General features: G+C 33.1%; 1 protein-coding gene across 1 annotated transcript; it reads right to left on the bottom strand.

Moving 5' to 3' along the window:
• Nucleotides 1–9: 9 nt before the first annotated feature.
• Nucleotides 10–20,082, bottom strand: LOC123640577 (androglobin-like). Its single transcript, XM_045555177.1, has 8 exons — nt 20,058–20,082; nt 19,123–19,301; nt 14,786–14,973; nt 13,060–13,244; nt 11,397–11,596; nt 6,503–6,614; nt 2,115–2,284; nt 10–226 (listed from the first exon to the last, which is right to left on the bottom strand). Exons 1-8 carry the CDS (start codon nt 20,080–20,082, stop codon nt 41–43), a joined length of 1,245 nt encoding a protein of 414 aa, XP_045411133.1. The 3' UTR covers nt 10–40.
• Nucleotides 20,083–20,421: the final 339 nt, after the last annotated feature.

Here is a 20,421-nt window from a genome sequence, read left to right on the forward strand (position 1 = left end):
GCCTAAGGATGAAAAGTAAAAAAATGACAGCTTTTCAAAGTCAGGTAACCTTGATTGCTCTTCCTGGCTCAGTTGTCTCCCAGGCTTGCTTCATGGCTCGGATTTCATCTGCTCGTTCTGTATCTTTTCTCACTTCAAATAATTCTGATTCACTGTGTTCAGTGACCAACCTCAAAATCCAGTACGGTTTATTTGGGTCTTCTTGCTGAGAGTGCATAATGGATGTCTGATAAAATAAAATAAAAGTCTTTGGGTAGGAGGTTTTCCTCCTTTCATAAGGGTCTGGATATTACCTTATGATTCATAATTTCACTGTTAGGTATTTTACTCAAGAGATATGAAAACTTATATTCACAAAAGACTTGAACAAGAATGTTCATTGCAGTCTTATTCATAATAACACCAAAAGAAAAACACATAAATGCCTACCAACTGAGGGATGGATAAACAAATTATAGTATATTTATATAACTGGGTACTACTTAACATTAAAAAGTAATAAACTACTGATTACTGAGAAGTTGTTGAGGACAAAAGAGTACATCTTGTATGATTCATTTATATAAAATCCCACAACAAGCAAAAGTAATATATAGTGACTGAAAGATCAGTGCTTACTGGGAGATGCGGCAGGGGGATGACTGCAGGGAAGTTTGAAGGTATTTCTGAGCTTGTGGAAATGATCTATATATCTTGATAGGCACATGAATTACATGGTGAATACACTTGTCAAAACTCATTGAATTGTACAATTAAGATTTGTGCATTTCATTGTATACAAATTTTACTTAAAATTATACATAAGTATAATTTAGAACAAAAATTGTTTTAAATTTTTTTAGTTCTAAATTTTTTGTTCTAAATTATACTTATGCCCACTTATAGAATCTTGTCACAAAAATGAGAGAAGGATAATTGCTCATTTCCAGGTCTGCATATACTTGCTCTATATCCATTATGAAATCTAACCACATTTTGATGTCTCCTAGGGTCACTTGAGTGGACCATAGACTGGGAACAGGTTGATATAGGGCTTGACAATTTCTGCATAGGTGGGGCTCATTGGTGGCAACTGGGTTGGAAGAGAGGCTTGAAAGTGATGTGGTTACACTTCACTTTACATAAGGCTGAGACTGTGTCCATTATCCATGTCAAATAATGTGGCTGGGGAAGGGGGAATTGGCACAGCCACTGAATAAAGTTTTCCTGTGCAGTTTGGTTTCAGTGTTACCAAAAAGACCTTACATCCTACAGTATTCCCCTAATATTCTTGTAAGGACCGAACTGCAATATTCCCCTAATATTCTGGTAAGAACCAAATCTCACAACTGGAAATTTTTTATTTCTTCCTTTTAAAACACAGTGTATTGGCTTTTATCATTTTTAAATTGCTTGATAAATGAGTTTATCAGAAACTATTCTAGGATCCAGTTTTGATGAGGGAAGGGAGCACTGTGAAGATACTACAGGAGGGCCACGTGTCTTGTAGGAATACATGGGTTGAGTTAAACTTATTTACTTCACTTCCAAGGGTAGACTTCAGCGGGGAAATAAAACCTTTCAAATGCAAGTGGACCTTTCTGTAGTCTGGAATGACTGAATCATCGTCACTTCTCCTTATTTGCTATTAATAATTTTCCTTCATTGCCCATTTTACCAATGATATCAACATCCTACTCAGTTAATCCTGCTGGAAACCTGGGAAATATACTTTTTGCTCTTTAACACTCACTGTGGCAGAGGCTGGATTAGAACCTATGCTTTCTACCACTGTACCTATGACATCTAACATTAAAACTCTTTGTTTATCTTTAATCTCCTCCATTAGACTGTGAGTTCTTTTAGGGTAGGGACTGGATCATGTTAATCTTAGAGGCCCAAGTCCCAAGAAAAGTATTCTATACACTAAAAGTTCAATGAATGCTTTTTGATACTGAACTGGAAAAGGAAGCCTGGGAAAATGTCCAAGGAATGTTCTCAGAGTATTTGGATGGCTGCTGTAATCAGGGAGACAGAATTTTTCACAGTTTTGTCTTCAGGAGAGACAGACAAGTAAGCATCCAATGGACCTAAATTCATTAAGTGACTCAAATTTTAAAAAATACCACACCCACCTGAGGCTCAAAGCGAGGTGCCTGTTTTTCTTTAGCTGTCTTTTCCTTCTCAGAAGATTTTTCTTTGCCTTTCCTTGTTTTAGAAGTTCCTGAAGATTTTTGCCCCTCACTAATTGTATGGAAATCTGGGCTTCCCAAGGTAACTGATTCCTCGTGTTTCTCAGTATGAGCTAGAGAGACATAAAAATGGAAACCAGTGATTAATGATATAACAATAAAACCATTTCACATAAGGACAAGGGAAGTAAGTCAGGGAAAAATGGTTAATCTAAGAGTTTTGTGTTTTTAAGCAAACACCTTCTATAAAGGTCTGGTTGACTCCTTTTTATAACATTGAGATATAATTCATACACCATAAATGCACCACTGAAGTGGATAAATCGGTGGGCTTTGGTATAGTCATAAGGTTATGCAGTCATCACCACTAGCTATTAATAATTTGTTTCCTATCTGGATGTCTTTTATTTCATTTCTTGCATAATTGCCCTGGTGAGTACTGCCAATATAATATTGAACTCATTTATCTCTGCTCTAATCATTATTATTCCCTTCCTGGGGTAGAAGAACTCACCACTTTCACCTTGTGCTGTTAATCAACTCTGTTACCAGTAATGCTGTGTCGACTGTCACACAACTCTGTTACTGGTAATGCTGTGTTTATTGCAACAGAACAATTCACAATTTTGATGAATGTGCAAATCATCCAGAGAGCCTGTAAAATGCATTATCTTGAGGCTTACCCTTCAGAGATTCCAACTATGTAGTTTGGTGTGGGACCCAGGAATCTACCATTTTGAAAATCACCTCAAGTGATTCTGATACAACTGGCCTATGGATTGCATTTTGAAAAACACTGATTTAAGAAATCTATGCATTTTTCCCTTGTGTTAGAAATAAGTACTGCTGAAGGGAAGAAAACTGATGATTTAGAATTCAAAGAAGCTGAAGGTGCCTTCACAAGAGTGGTTCTCAAACCTTAGACTGTATCAGAATCACTTGAAGGGCTTGTTGTCAAACAGATTTCTAGGCACCACCTTTAAAATTTCTGATTTGGAAGATCTCTGGTGAGGCCCCAAAAGTTAAGCTTTTCACAAGTTCACAGATGGTGCTGAGGCTGCTGGCCCCAGGACCATACTTTGAGAAACACTGGTTTATTTTTAGGAGAGTGTATTTCCCTTTTGCCAACATGAAGGGCATTCGCCTTATGTTCTATTTCTAACAACTAAATATCAAAGTGGTGGTGGGGAGGGCAAATAATATTTGTTGAATCCTTACTATGTGTCTTTCTTTTTTAATTCTCAAAGCTTCCTAGCAGGGCAGATTCTGAGAGGTTATATAATTTACTCAGGTACCCCAATGGATAAGAGTTGAATCAGCATTCAAATACAAATTCATAGCAAATTGCACTTATACCCTATGAATATATGCAAATATTTTTTAAGGAATGTAAAAAAAATCAAATACAAGTTCAAAGAACCTGTCAGTTTCTTTCAAAATTGGAGTCTTGTTAAGTCACCCCATTAACAAAGTAAAATAGTAAGTGTAAAGAACCCAGATCTTATTGATTACTTGGTGCCCAGCTATTAGGTATGTTCAGATTGGGGGGAAGATCACCCTCAAAGACTGCAAAGAAACTGTGAGCACCACCCTTTTACAAGGAGGGAACTTGCCCTTTTGCCAATAATGCCAGCTTCTGAGAAGTGTTGTTCTGGGGAAAATCCTTTGGTCAAACAATCAAATGACTTGGAGGTAAATCCTGGACCAACCACTGGACAGGTTAGCTTTGGTAGGTTTATTACATCTTTTGAGCCTAAGTTTCCTCCTCTGTATAAATGGAGGTACTAAGACCATGGCCACGGCACTTCAAATAATCAATATAGAGCATTTAAAACAAGCTCATACCTAGTATCACACATTCTGGGGTTTTAAGATGCTTAACAAAGGTCAGCTGAAATTGAATCTCAAGCTTCCCCATGAAGTATTTCTGCAACTTTCTTTTCTACTACCCACAGTTCTCAGTGTTTGAGTCATACATTTAGGTGTATTTGATTCCACTGAAATTAGCATATTATAATACTCAAGTTTACATTCACAAAGCACCTACTGAAGTGTCAGGCACACAGCAGTGTGTGCCATCCTCTCTCTTTACATCATTAATATAGAGAATATAATAATTTCCATATTCTTTAATAAATAGCATAATGGAGGGTAACCTTTTCTCCTTTGTTATAAGTTCTTCAAGGCCAGAATATCATGATATCCCTCATTTTAAATTGCTAATTTCAGCTAATATAATGTTGAACTGATAATATGTACTCATCAGATTGTTTAATATGTAAAGCTTTCATTCCACGTCATATACATATATCAAAACACCACATTGTACCTCATAATTATATACAGTTATGATTTGTCCATTTAAGACAATCTTAATAAAAAAGAACTGTATTTCTCATATACCAGTCTCTGATACAATTATAAAGTCATTAATTTGGAATTTGTAGTAATTTATACTTGTCCAACCAATGTTTCTCAAAAAAAATATTCAAAATAATTCTATCTCTGATAGAAAAAACACTGAGTCCAAAGTTTGGAAGCCTAGGGGCAAACCCCAGATAGGCAAATAATTAGCCACATGATGTTGGGAAAGTCGCACAGCCTCTGTGAGTCTCTTCTGTAAAACTCTGGTTTGTTAAGACCATAAAGTTGACAAAAGGATACTGTGGGGACAAAAAAACAAGAAAATCTGTACATGTTGAGAGCATATGTAGCAGTAAGATGCAAGAAAAAACATCTTACTGTTAAAAAATTATTAAAAATATGACTTCATGTTATATATTCATGTAATTAGGAGACCTCTAGAGGAAATGATTATTGGAATAAATTAATATACCCCTTTCAGAGAGGAAGTGCTCAAGGAGTATCTGTTGATAAAATGAATTTAAAAAGCCTTTAACATCATGCTTTTAGGTCTCCTCTTATATTGCCTTACACATATCCAGAATATAGTAGAAAGAAATCTTCAGTAGATAATAAAACTTATAAAAAGTTAAAAATGCAATTTTGTTTTTATGATTAAAATTCAGTGCTTAGATTTTTTATATATTCAGGAATCAAATCTGGTTGGGATTTGAACATTTACATATTTCTAAACTAGAATTAGAACAAAATGTACATTTGTCAAGTACAATCATACTTGGTAAATATAAACAGAAAAATCCCTTTTTATACATAAGTATATATAAAGATACATATATGTATGTTTAATAATGTTTGGTTTCTTCAAAGACCTTGAATTGGGTACACCAGGCATTCATTGAGCTAAAGAAGGAATTAAGTAAAGGAAATGTTATAATTCTGCTAATAAAATTGGGTGGGACTTAAAACCTAATATTTTTGAGAATGACAAAGTTTATTTTTGTTTTTGTAAAGGGATTAGAACTTCAAAGGCACAGGTCAGCAACATAAAAGTGTAACATATTGGCAAAAGGAATTTAAGATCACATCACCACTAATTATATATGAAGGCGAATGACATCACTAAGTGCTACTTGCTCAAGATGCTCCAGTCTTCTGTGTTCTTAAGTGAAAGTGAGCCATCTCAGTAAGCAATTTTTACTAAAACTTAGGTACTGAAATATACTAAAGGTGGCACTGTTGCCTCATGTTAACCAGAGACCAAGCTTGCTAAAAATTTATAACGGAAATATCCTAGGTAGTACATAGCCATATTTCAGGCCTTATTTTTTATCATGGGTTATAAAGATGTGAAGTTTTTGAAAAAAAATCAAATTCTATGTGATATTTCTCATAGAAATTAAAAGTTGAGTTTAAATGAGTAAGTGGAGCAACAATGACTTCTGAATGAATATAAAATTTAAATTAGGTCACCAACATAGTAATTATTAATAAAAAAGCACCTGACCAATTTCTTTATATAAAGTATTTATATTTTAAAAGCAAACTAAATTAATAATTTGAAGACATTAATAATTGAATTTTTCTAAAATATATCATATACTTAAAATTAGAGCACATAGGTTGAGTTGTAAATATAATTGATGCATAGCAGCTGACATATTGCTATTTTTAATTTAATCAAATTGCCTAAACATTTATAAACATGACATTTAAGACTGATTCTTCAGAGTAAAATTTTTACCTGCTAGAGAAAATGTGCTTAAATTAAATTAAATTAAACATATATTTTTATTTCTCATAAACCATGCAGTAAAAATGTTGAAATATGTAATCAATTAACAAAAGGAAATGCCACAATATATAGAATACAAATGATAAGCAATATGTTTTAATAATTACATGATCAATTTACTATTAAATAGTTACATAAAATGTAAGTGCATGTGTGAACATTTAGAGTGACATACCTTTGGTATCACTTTTCTCTAAGTCTTTTAGTGCTTGAACAAACGTCAGCTGATTTTCAGTGAGAGGCCAACTGTTATATAACACCAAACACTTTATAATATACTTGTAATTCTGTGAAATAAAATGCAGTGTTTAAGAACAAACAATAGGAATAGACACAGTATGTGTCTAATATAATTTATTATTCTAGCCACATGATAAATGTATAATTTTCTGGATCATATGATCATAATTTAAATAATCCCAGCTATTCTCCAAAATTTTGGAACACTACAATTTATAAAAGTTTAATATCCTCACATCCCCACCAACACCTGCTACTACCTAACTTTCTAATTTTTGCCAGTGCAATTGGTATAAAGTGGAATCTCACTGCTATTATATTTTGCATTTCTCAGGTAACCAAAGAGTTTCAGTATTTTTTTCAAAGCTGTTGGTCTTTAGGGTTTTCTCTTTTTGTGCTGAGGGCACAAAAAATGGTCCCTACATCATCTATTATTTTATTATGTTTATGGATTAAAATTTTACAATGAAATCTCCAATACATCTGGAAGTTGCCTTTATTCATGCTGTTAGCTAATGGTCTAGTTTTATTTTTCTCCATGGAAAGGTAATATTCCCAGCACTATCCACTCAACAGTCCATGTTTTCTCTGGTGATTTATGGTGTTGCCTTTAATTACATATTAAATTTCCATGCAAACGTGATATATTCATATTTTACTTTCTTCCATTGCTTCATTTTCCTATTTTTGCACTAATTAATACTATTTTTACTTCTATGGCTTTTTACCGTCTCAATATTTAGAAATATTAAGATATACTTTGCTCTTCTTTTTCAAAGTTGACTTAACTATTTGTGAATTGTTATTAAGTCTTGTGAATGTTAGAGTAAGTTTAGAAAATTTCCGACAAATACAGTTGGAATTTTGATTGATATTGCATTGAATTTAAAAGTAAATTGGAGATAACTGGTGTCTTTATACCATTGTGTCACCTCTGTGAAAAACATGAAATACTTCTCTATTTATTCAAATCATCTAAGTTCTCCAGTTGGTTGGATCATCTTCTATGTCCTTTATTGAAGTGTTAAGTTTTTCTATAGACAATTGATGCATTACTGGTTAATTCCTAGATATTTTACAATTTCATTGCTATTATGAAAGGGATCCTATTCTAATGTCTAGTACATAGTGCTACTGTAAAGAAAGGCTACCAGTTATTGTAAGTTTTAGAACCTGCAGTGTGGTGATTAAGAGTATGGCCTCAGGGGCTGGAGCTGTCTGCTTTCAAGTCCTACTTCATTACAAACCAGCTGTTTGGCCTTGAGCAAGTCATTTAAGCTCTCTGTGCTCCAGGTTCTTTGTTAAACAAGGATAGAATACTTCAAGAGTTGCACATATAGTGGTAATATTCGTGGGGTGTTGGGCAGATGGGAGGGGGGAGAAGGGGACGGGTATATACACACCTAATGGGTGCACTGTGCACCGTCTGGGGGATGGACACTCTTGAAGCACTGACTTGGGTAGGGCAAAGGCAACATATGTAACCTAAACATTTGTACCCCCATAATATGCTGAAATAAAAAAATTAAAAAAAAGAGTTGATGGGAGAATTAAAGATCTATGTGTATACACAGTACCAGGTGCATAGTAGATGATGAGTAAGGAAATATATAAGTATTTGCTATTATTAATGTCTCTGACAATCTTGCTATTATATCATCTGTAAATAACTCGGTGATTATTTCGAATACTCTTTTATTTATTTTTTCTCTTGCATTATTGGTCTGTGCAACGATAGTGGACATTCTTTCTTATTTGAATTTTAATAGGAATATACCTAAATTATCTACATTAATGTGATGTTTTTGTATATAATAGTTCTCCATTAAGTTTAAGATTTTTGATATGTAACATTTACAGTTGAAAAGTTTTCTCCTATGCTAGTTTGCTAAGAGCACTTTTGAGAAATCCATAATAAGTATTGAACTTACATGTTTCAGGGTCATATATTTTCATCTAGTCAAAATTACTGTGGTGACTAATACTGATACATTTTTTAACAGCAAAACACTTTTGAATTCCTGAGATGAATGCTCCCTGATCACTTTCTGCACTGGTGGAATTGTTACCTATTATGTTCTTTGTAATTTTTCACTCATGTTTATAAATGAATTTTATTCACTTTTTTGTGTTACTTTTATCTGGTTTTGGAATCAGGATTACATTAATCTCTTAAAAAGCCTTTGAAAATTTGTATAATTTTTTTGTTTCCTAGAACAATTTACTCCTTGAAAGTCTATTAGAGCTGGGCCTATGGATTTTTGGAAAATGAAGACTTAGAAGACTTTGGATTATCATTTCAATTTTATTATTCTTTCTTGTTTTATTTAGATTTTCTATTTTCTTGTGAATCAGCTTTGCCGATTCTCCGATGCCCCCGGGAACTTACGTGTTCCCCCTCCCCCATAGGTTTTTTTGTTGTTGTTGTTGCTGATACAGTATCTTTTTAATTAAAAATGAGACACATCTTTTTGTATCTTTTGAGGTTTCCTTTTAATCTACATGACTATATTATCTATTTAAATAATAATTTAAAAATATATACATAGGGACAAGCCATAAAACTGCATCAGCTGGATCCCAGATCCTCTTTCCCCAAGGGCAGCCCATGCTTGGTCCCCATAGGTTTTGAATTTGTTGGCAGAGTTGTTTATAACACTTAATATTTTTTAAACCTGTTGTCTGTAATTTCACCTCCACCCTATTTTTTCTTCTGTATTTTGTTAATTTATGTATCTTTCTCTCTCTTTTTCTTGATTGGTCTTACTAGAAGTATGTCTACTTCATTAATCTTTAAAAGAAGTAGCTTAGAATTTATTAATCTAATTTATTTTTTGTTCCCCATTTCACTGATGTCTATTTTCTATTAAAATCCATTTTCTTTTATCTTCGAGTTACTATTTTGTTTTTTCCCTTTTATTACAATAGCTTATCTCATTTGTTTTTGATTATTCATGCTTCCTAATGAATTAATCTAAAATTAGCATTCCACTAAATGCTATTTTAGGTGTTGCTTACGAATTTTGATTTATAGTTTTTTTACTTTTATTGAATCTTATGTATTTCATAATTTCCTTTTTTGATATTCTTTTTTAGCTAAAGGATTATTTAATATACTTTCAGTTTTCACATTTATGGGATTTGAAACTCTGTTAATTATTCTAGTTTATTGCATTATGTCCAGATAACATATCTATATGATATAGATAGTATGGATTTCATTGAGGCTTCCATTTATTGCCTATTACAGGATAGTTTTTAAAAAATATTCTGTACGTGCCAAGAAAAATATGTTCTTCATTTACTAGGTAAAGTGCTTTATATAGATGCCTCAGCTATTAAGTTTATACTTAGATTTTTCAAATCCTCACAATCATATTTATTTTGTTTTTCAGCTTGATCTTTCCAGTTTCTGAAAGGAATGTGTTAAAACAGTGGTCCCCAACACTTTCAGCACCAGGGACCAGTTTTATGGGGACAACTTTTCCACGGGGCTTTGCGGTGGGGTGGGAAAGAGAGGGGCGGCTGGTTTGGGGATGATTCAAGCGCATTACATTTATTGTGCACTTTATTTCTATTATTATTACATTGTCACCTGCCACTCACTGATTTGATGTATTATGTTCTCTGTGCAGTCAAACCTCTCTGCCTTAGCAAAGATAATCTGTATTTGCAGCCGCTGTCCAGTGCTAGCATCATTGCCTCAGCTCCACCTCAGATCATCTGGCCTTAGATTCTCATAACGAGTATGTAGTCTAGATCCCTGACATGCTCAGTTTACAGTAGGGTTCGTACTCCTGTGAGCATCTGATGCCACCAATGATCTGACAAGAGGCGCAGCTCAGGCGGTGATGTCAGCCATGGAGAGTGGCTATAAATACAGAGGAAGCTTCACTGGCTTGCCTCCTCTCACCTCCTGCTGTGCCGCCCGGTTCCTAACAGGCCACAGACCGGTACTGCTTTGTGGCCCTGGGATTGGGGACCACCGTATTAAAATATTCAGTTGTTAATTGTTGACTTTCCTTTTTTTTTTTTTCTCCATAGTTCTAAAAGTTTTTTTCTTTTTATTTATTGTGTTTGGGTAGTTAGGTGCCTATATGTTAGTATGCTCATATCTACTTGATTTATCTTCCTTTTATTTTTATATACTATCCTTTATAAATTATATGTCTTGATGTGTTAAAACTATCATCACAGGTCTCATTTCGTATTTGCCAGGTATATTTTTCTTTGTATTTTTAATCTTTCTTTGACATTTTGTTTAAAAGTGTCATTTTGGACTACTTATAGTTATATATCTTTAAAATTTTAGTCTTTTAATCGATTAATTTAATCTGTTTGAATTTATTGTAATTACTATCGTATTAGGATTTAATTCTGACACTGTATTTTCTTTTAAATTCCTTTTACTTTTTTCGTTTTTGGTTTCCAATGCACAGGTCTTTTTTTTTCCTGCTACTTTAAAATACATGCATTGTCCTTTTTTTCCTGTAGTTTTAACCACATACAGATTAGTTTTTATTAATATGTGACCTTTCATATGTGACCTTTATTATTAATACTATGTGACCTTCAAAGTTATATAGACTCATAACTGTAAAGTTAGATAATTACATCTACATTATTGAGTTAGCGTACAGATGAAATTTGCCATGTATTTAAAGATCTTGGCACAGAGAAACAGTCAAGAATGATTTATTCTTCAATTCTGCTTATGCACTGGTGACCTTGCATATTATATATTGACAACTTTCAGGAAGTGGATTGTTTTTATGTTACATTAGATTTTTAGGAGCAGTCCTGAATACTTCTTTTTAATGTAAATATACCTGCTGTGGCACACTAGCAATTTCTTCTGTGGTGGGTGTACTGGTAGTTTCCTCCTCCAAAAGAGGCAGACCAGTGTCTTGTATTATATTTCCAGGTTTACCCTTATAGGATTTCTGACTTCCCAGGGCAGATTTCTTCTTAACATATACTTCTTGTTCTTTCTTGGATGCAGCGTGAAATAAAAGAACTTGTTTGCTAGCTGAATAGGAGAAATTTTAAGTTTAATTTAAAACATGTTATATATATATAATTTTTATTAACTACATGGGTTAGATCTCTTCATAAAATACTCAAAGGAATAGGTCAATTCTTTTTGTTTTAATGAGATAAAACCCAACATGACTGGCTCCTTGGAAACATTCTGATAATAGAGAAATCTGCTATAATAGTATGTTACCTGCACAGGGTAGTACATATTCTGAACAACTATTGATTGCTAAAAGAATATACAACACTTCAACATTTTCTCCTTTATTTTTGTACCACTCAAATGACTCTAAGCTATTAATAACCTCACTGACTCTGACTTTCTTAAAGTTTAACACCATTGTGTATGTCGTCACACTTTAAAAGACTTTCACTTTAATTTTTAATTTATATTTTTATTATTTTGTAATTAACAGATAATGTAAGTACCCTTGGTAGGAATAAAAAGAGAAATATGTTGGATATTATTAATTAATTTATCAAACATGTACTGAGAGAACCTAAGTGAATAACACAGGGAAATTTCAATTCCAGCCATAACAGAGTAACGAGCATTATACTTATTCTCCCACCATAAAAAATGATAAAATTGGACAAAATGTATAAAGTGTGTTCAGTCACTTGGACAATATATATCTCAGGATTGTGACCACTTGTATTTACCTTTGGCTTGGAGGTCCCAACCGCTGCCATAAAAAAATGAAAAACGTTATGGTTTTAAGAAGAAATATCAATTGGCAAAATAGGTAAGATCCTGATTTTTTTTTACAATGTAAATGCAAAAATGGAGAATGGAGGCATAAAAGCTAAACTATTTACAGTGTGTTCTGTCAAAAAAGCTAAAATATTAACAATATTTTTTTCTGGGTAGCATGATTATAGAGAATTTCTTATTTCCTTGTTTACAATTATTTATTTTTCCAAATTTTCTGCATTGGGACATATGTGATTTTTTACAGTCTGAATCAAGTTACTAAAGTGACTGAATGAATAATACACCTCAAAGTATCATTGTCAAGCATTATTTCAGAAAAATTTATTTTATTTATTTAATAACTCTTTAAGAATATTACATTGAAAGTAATAACTTTAAAGTTTCTGTTAACTTTAATATGCAGAATACTTTCTAAAAATCATGAATTGGGAATGAAATAAAAGTAAAAGATTCTTTCAAAATAATAAAAATTCTACTTCTTATTAAGAAAGCTCATGTAATAAGAAAATAAATTTTTCTCCAAGGTGAAAAGTCTTTAAAGTACACATATAACCAAACTATTGATTTTCAGAGCCAAATTTCACATGTAAATGCAATAGTGGCACTTTAATTTTTACTATAATATCAAGTTTTACATATTTAAGTGGTTACTTGCTATCTTATCTTCATTTTTATGATGTCATGCAAACATAAATGTCTATTTATGAAAGCAAATATGCAGTTCAAAAAGGCACACTTACATTGGGAGCTCAGAGTTTTATCACTTCTCAAGAAGTTGAATGCTGGGATTATAGCTTGGCCTTTTCCAATGCAGCTCACCAAAATTTCTTCATTTTCTAGGACCTGCAGCTTGATGAAAGCATCTGGTTTGGACGTGCGTACTTGTATCGTAACAAGTTGTGGTACTGCCACTTTAGCTGAATACCTGTCAAAAAACATTAACTTTATAATCAAGTATATTACTCTCTCCCTCAAGTCAGTAAAGGAAATGGTATAATTTTCAGACATGATAAACCTAAAAGTGAAACCACCTTGTAAAGTCTGCTAACATCCTGGAAATATTAGTTATTATAGATGTTGGCAAAAGATCCTAACATTGTACAATAAAACAAAGGGTGTTATAGGACTTTTATTATCAAATCCCAAATTTAAAAATGTGCCTTTTTTATTTTATTTTTTATTTCAGCTTATTATGGGGGTATAAAATTTCAGGTTATATATATTGCCCATGTCCTGCCCATCCCTCCGAATCAGAACTTCAAGCATGTCCATTCCCCAGACAGTGCGCATTGCACTCATCATGTAGTTATACCTCCATCCCCTTCCCCCATGCACCAATAAAACTTAATAGACTTAAAAGTCACTAAACCCTGTAACAGATCTGCAAACTACTGTCACACTAACCTTTTCCATTACATAAAGAGCACAACTGGCAGAAGCAGTGCCCTTGGAAGCTTCCCTGATAACAGCGTTTTCCTTGATTCACAAAAATGCAGAAAAATTAAAGTAGTACCCATAGCCTCCATCCTCGTCTTTTACCAACAGGTGGGAAACCTCTTGCAAAAAAGATTGGAAACATGCATCTGACCCAGGAGTGCGGAACCTGCAACCTTAAGGCCACATGTGGCCTTCTAGGTCCTTAAGTGTGGCCTTCTGACTGAATCCAAATTTTATAGAACAAATCCTTTTATTTTTATTAATACATTTTTGTTTGTCTTTTATATTTTTATTTTATTTTTTAAATGAATGTATTTAAAATACCAAAGAATAAAATAAATTTCCACAAAATAATCCTCCCAGACTGACCAGCACAATTAGAAATCTTCCCACATTGACCAGCACAATTAGAACACTAGCTAGTAAGCCATAAGGGCTAAATTGATGGCTGCTATGCTCATGATTTTAGTTCTAACCTCCCCCGCCTGACTGGAGCCACTGCTGCATGAGGCTGGTTGGCAAGAGTTTATGGGGGTCGAGTATACAAGTTTGTTATCAGCTTTTGACAATGGTGCACTGTGTTTCTGTCTGAAGTGGAATTTGTGAATAGTTGCACAGCTCAACAGTATTTTTTAATACTGTCTGCCTAACAGCCCATCATGTCAAAGAAGACTAAGAAAATGTTGAAGGAAGAAAACAGATTTTTTTTAATGAGGATTGGGAATTGCAATACTATATTATTTCTGCTGAAGAATGTTTAAAGTCACAAAGAATGTTTAAAGTCTCAAAGAATATTTAAAGTCAAATAGGATGATGACAAAGAAAATATCATTACCATTATATGCAACCATCTAAGGTTAATCCTATATAATGCCCATATAATCACATTGCTCTAAATTAATTGTTTCCAAAAGAGCATAGAAATTCAAATTAAAAACTGACTCACGATTTTACTGCAGAATTGATTTTTATCCTAAAATATTAACATTTTAAAAAGAATGCATTTTCCCTTCGGCCATATACTTGTACCTGAATAAAATTTTCTTATCATTGGGTATGTAGTGATCTCTGATTTCCTTTATGGTGAAAGCATTGTATGGAGAGTCCCGAGAGAGGCATGGGAGTGGAGTGTAAGAGCCAATGAGGCGCAGTTTCCATCGTGAGGCTGATACATATGTATCACCCGTAAATACTTCAGCCACAAATGTGTATCCCTTCTATAAGAAAGAGAAATTATGCAGAAATGAGTAATATTGTTACTAGCCTCTTAAATGTACAATATGTCACAGTACTAAATGTTTTATTATCCTGATACACATACAAATCCCAAGATCTCTCAATGAACAGTAGAATCCCTAGCATAATGTTTTGAAATTACTCTTCGAAAGTGCCATCTTACATGTTGTCAGGAAAATGATTCTAACATTTTTCTTTGTGTAGTTCTTTGACTGTATTTAAAGTGCTTAACTGTAGTAGATGATAACTGTTTTTTTCCTAATTCTTCTAATGGTTCCAAAGGTAAATTTTTATCATCGCATCATCCTGGAGTGGTCCAATAGGTTCTGATTTGATTTTCCTGTCTCTCAGATTCATCTTTCTAAAATACTGAAGTGAGAAAAGCATAAGGGTTCATAGAAATGTAGTTCCCTTGAGATGACAGGTAAAGCTATGGAATTAACAGCTGATTTGATTCCTCGGAACCCAGATGTATGGTTGGAAATGAGCTCCTTAGGGTGGAGAAAAGCAGCAGCTAAAGAACCTGGGAAAGTGCCTAGTTTATGGTAAGGAGCAGCTTTGTTCAACACAACTGGATATCTGGGCAATAAGTCCATGAACCAAGAGCATGATATCATAATAAGATGCAAAGTCTCAAAGTAATTCTGAGTTTATAATTTCAGATGCCCCTAATAAAGAATAAAAAGGCAGATTTGTCTTCCAATTGTTCTCTGTTAAAGAGGAAGTTCTCTGACATATTTAGATTTCCAGAAACAAAGATTAGATACATACAAGCCAGAATGAATAAAAAAAAAATCAATAGACATCTAGGAATATTAACTCATAATGAAATGATAATTGGCAACACCAAGAAGGACCTTTTGACATTATGTTTGGGGTGAGTAAAAAAAGGAAGATAAATCATATATGCTAAAGCATTTTTACTTGCAAAGTGTAATGCACAGATTTGTTGCTTTTTTATTATTATCCAAGCTTATGGTACTAATGCATTAAAGAAGCAAAACAAAATTACAGGACTCCTACTTTGTGTTTGTCCAGACTCACAGAATAATTGTAAGAGAAAAAATATTTATAAAATAGTGGGATAGATATCAGTAAGTGAAAATCTATAGCTAAACCAGTGATAGGATTTTAAGATAGAACCTGGCTATTATAAATAGATTCAAGACTCTCAGAGTAAAAGAATTACACATACAGTACTGAGTACTGAGAGATCTCATGGATGAGTATTCTGAATTACATTACATTACAAAGACATTATGTGGTCTTCAGGGAATTATGAGAAAAACAGAGTGAACAATTTTGATTTTTCAAATTGAAGAAGAATATGTACTCTGCAACCACAAACTAGTAAATTTAATAGTGGTCTTTATCAAGGTTCTACAGCAGATCATAAAAAAGATGTCTCATGAGAGAACCCAAAAGAACAAAACATTCTTAAAAGCCAATGTGAGTTTATTGGGAACAAAAACTTCATTTTTAAAAATAAGATTAGAAGACACAAAATCAGGTAAATATTGCAGGCATGGTGTTATGGATTTCGGGAAGGCGTACGTCAAGGCCTCTCGTGAATTTCATATGGGCCGGGATGCCTCTTGATGAGTTAGCCACAAAGTTCCTGCCTAGGGTTACCAGTTAGGCACTACCTACCCAGCCAAAAACATTCAGTTGTCTCTTGAGACCACAATGTCAACATGCCTTGCAGGTGCCCAACACGAATGCAATCATAAGATACAAAACAATGGAGTAATGATCCTTTTTACGTTTAAGTGTGCCAGAATTCCCTTCAGAGGCAGCGTTCAGTTCTGGGAACCACATTTTAGCAGCAATGTTGAAAATTTGGAAAAATGTTCAAAGATCAAGAATCAAGAAGTGAGGAAAACTGCACCACAAAAGTGACCACTGCTTCTAGTCACACAATTTTATATCCTCCTCCCAAATCTCTCTGTTTTTTTTTTTTTTTTTTTTTCCCCTAAACAGAGCTATCTAGAGTAAAAGGGTAGAATAGAAAAGACAGGAGAGAGGAAATAAGTGTGTTTGGTGTGATCCAATTTACAATTTTAAAATAATAGTTAAGTAGAGATGGAATGTTCTGCATATTAACTCAAAATGCATCATTTAGAAGTATCCAAAAAAAAAAAAATTCAAGCTTAGTCTAAAGAAATAAGTCTTTAGTGGAGTTACTAAAATAAAAAACAAACCCAACCCAACCAACCAAAGTATGCTAGATGTAAATACCAATCAGATTCCTATTTGAGTCAACCAAATGCTAAAGGTCCTTTCCAAAATTAAGCATCCATGACTAATATTAATATACTTTATCAAGTGAAGTAAACCTCATTTCTCGATTTTGATGACATCTATGGCCTTGATAGTCTCCCTTTAAATGAAATCATCTTTTTGATCTTGATCTTTGGGACTTTTTATTTCTAATCACAATTAATTATTTCTATTCAAAAAAGAAATCTAGGTCAAACTGAGAAAAACAAACATTCAAAAAATAATACACTGGTGTGAAGACTAGTTTGTTGTTGAAGAACTAGTTCTCCCCTGTAGTGTCTGGTTTAACCCAAGGTTTTCTGCTGTAAAAAGATAAATTTCACAAAACTGCAATTTTCAATAAAATATAATTAATTAGTACATAGAGGAGAATAAGTATAGTGTAAAAGGAAATTGTATGAGCCAAAGATGGTAATATATGTTTGATGTGCAGAAATTGATTTGTATTAGCAAATTGCTCTGTTTTTAAGAGAAGTATGAATACCCTTTCAAAAACAATTAAGGAAAGTAAGTATAAATAAAAATATCATAATTATAAATAAAAACATCAATACATTGACTTTAATCAAATGAGTATTTAAAATTATGTTTAAGTGTATAATTCCAAGTATAAATACCTACACACAAAAATATTAATGTTCATCAGATTTTTCTCATAAAATGTAAATGTGAAACTTACCAAATCTAATAGAGAGTAAAAACAATTTAAGCCTGTTACAATTTGATAATATCTTGAAATTTGGTAAAATCTGACTGCAATATCAAGAAAATTTATCTCATGAAAACCAATAGAAAAAAATGCTAAGAGTTTAATAAAACATATATGTTTTAAAAATTATTAAAAAAAATTAGTAAAAATAAAATTTTGAAACTACTAATGTGTATATACATATGTATGTATATACATATGTATACATATCAATTAGATTAAACAATTTCATCAAGAATGTAATTGCTTTCATTTTTAAAAAGTTTCACAAAATCTCTAAAACAGCTCAAAAGTGTTTTAGGTTTTTTTATATAGTTAACACGTTTTTAACTTATTTTTCATTCCTACAAAACCAGTATCCACTAAATAAGTGTGTCTTAATTCATTCAAAATAATGCATAGAACCAAAGGTTGAAATGAGCCTCAGAAGTCAAGTCCAACCACAACGCAAAGAGAAAAATGAAGTTCAAAGCTATATAGCTGAAGAATAGAAAATCAGAGCTAAAACAGATCTCTTGGTTTCCAGTCCAGGCACACACCATCCTTTGTCATGAATCCCTAAAACACGAGTATGGGATTTAAATGAACAGAGAGGCAATGTGGTTTGAGTGAAGGTCAGCGATCAGGGTCTATCATTCCACAGGAGTAACATGCCAAGTGCTTCTGGCCCCTGAAGGAATTTATATAGCCCTAGAAAAGACTATGGGTGTGGGAGGGGGTGGGTGGCTGTGTAATCTCAATTTTCTGAAATACAGAGCAGTAGAATAAAAACCCAGTGGGAAAAAGAGACAGTCATTTGGTTTAGACATACGACTAAATGAGCTCTTTAGATCCATTTATGTCTTAAGGATTTATATGATTTTATGATTTCAATAATTAGAACTTCTAATGCTTTCTTTTTGTCATATTTTCTTTGGGGAGGAGGGGAAAAAAAGAGAGCTGAGAGGTAATGAATGCTCTAGCATTCACATTAAGTATCTCATGTTGTCAAATAAATGGGACTTCTATAAGGAAAGACCAGGGCCCTTTTCTTGTTAAGTAGATTGAAAATACCTCCGCCCTACCTTCTCCTGGCTCCTCTATAAACTGAAGGATTTTCACTGCCATTCTATTAGATGGGGAAAACAAACTTTAAACCTACCTTATTCCTGGTATAAAGATAAGGCACCAGCTTTTGGAACACCTTTGGCACTTGTTCCATTGTGTCATTATTAACAACATGTAGCATGCAGACTGGAAGTGTAGTATATACTTTGGGAAGCAAAATCATATCTTGAGGAACCAAAAATGTTTCCCTGTAAATACAAAAGCAAACTTTCCCTTGACATGGATCTTAAAGAAAGTCTGAAATTAGGCTTAATGCCAAGAAATTTTAAAAAAGTCTAAAATTCCAAATAAGTATAAGGTATACATATTATTTTCTTTTAAAAATTACTATTATATGCTATTTTCATGTAAATGAGAACTCCACTAATAAATTCCATTTTATATTTGTGACTTTTACCAAATATGCTGTTGCTTAGAAATAAAAGAATATCTTTCTATATTAAAAGCATATTAATGTGTTATATTATTTTTTCATGCATATAATAATTAACATTCTTCATATTTTGATGAAAGAAACATAAATAAAAATTTCTATAATATCTCATTCAAGGGTAGCAACTTTGGAAGAATTTTAACTAAGTCATGAAAGCAACCTAGAAGCCAAGACTGTTACTACTATCATAAATAAAACTCTATAGATATGAATACTGCCAGTATACAGACTTACCTGAATAGTATAAACCAAGTATTTGGTGGCTGATCTTGATAGGTCACAGTATAGTCAGCAAAAGCAATCTTAGTATCTTCATCTTGATAGCATGGATAAGATTCCATAGACTTGCACTTGCTTTTAAACATTAGTCTAGAAGTGTCAAAATATATTAAGTATCAATGGCAATAGCCACTTTTAAAATAAACTCTATTTACAAAAAAGAAATAGGCAAAAGATAATATAAAGTATTATAGGACATTGTTTGCTGGATTGAGTTCTTGATCAACGTGGCGGGGGGGTTGTGTGGCCCATGGTACCTGGTGCCAAAGCAGGGGAACCCATTCTAGGTCAACCATAACAGATGTCTCTCAAAGGTGCTCAAGGTTACCTGAAGCTCTTAGTTAAAGGAGAATGTAATTCATGATCAAGGGAGTTATCAAAGTTTATAGGTGGGAAATCAGAACCAAAGTTCAAACTATAAGGATAAGAAAACTAGAAGCAGGCAAACCAGCAATAAAACTGGGTGAGAGTCACTGAATGGTCTGGAACTGAGATATAGAGTAGAGATGAGAATGGAGTTTAAAGTTAGAAACAGGTTTGGAAAAATAGATTTAACAAAACCGAGAGCAAGAAGAAGGGGAGATGGCTACAGTTTTCCTTCTGCAAGATTTCTGGTGCATG

This window comes from Lemur catta, chromosome 6 (assembly GCF_020740605.2).
Source record: "Lemur catta isolate mLemCat1 chromosome 6, mLemCat1.pri, whole genome shotgun sequence".
NCBI lineage: Eukaryota > Metazoa > Chordata > Mammalia > Primates > Lemuridae > Lemur > Lemur catta.

Excerpts from the sequence above, each read along its gene's own strand:
- LOC123640577 (XM_045555177.1), bottom strand. The coding sequence starts at position 20,082 with ATGGGTTCCCCTGCTTTGGCACCAG. Across the intron at positions 19,302-20,057 it reads TTCCCCTGCTTTGGCACCAG|GGAAAGTTTGCTTTTGTATT; the intron begins GTACCATGGGCC and ends ATCCATGTCAAG. Across the intron at positions 6,615-11,396 it reads TTGCTAGTGTGCCACAGCAG|AATTACAAGTATATTATAAA; the intron begins GTATATTTACAT and ends TTTATTTCACAG.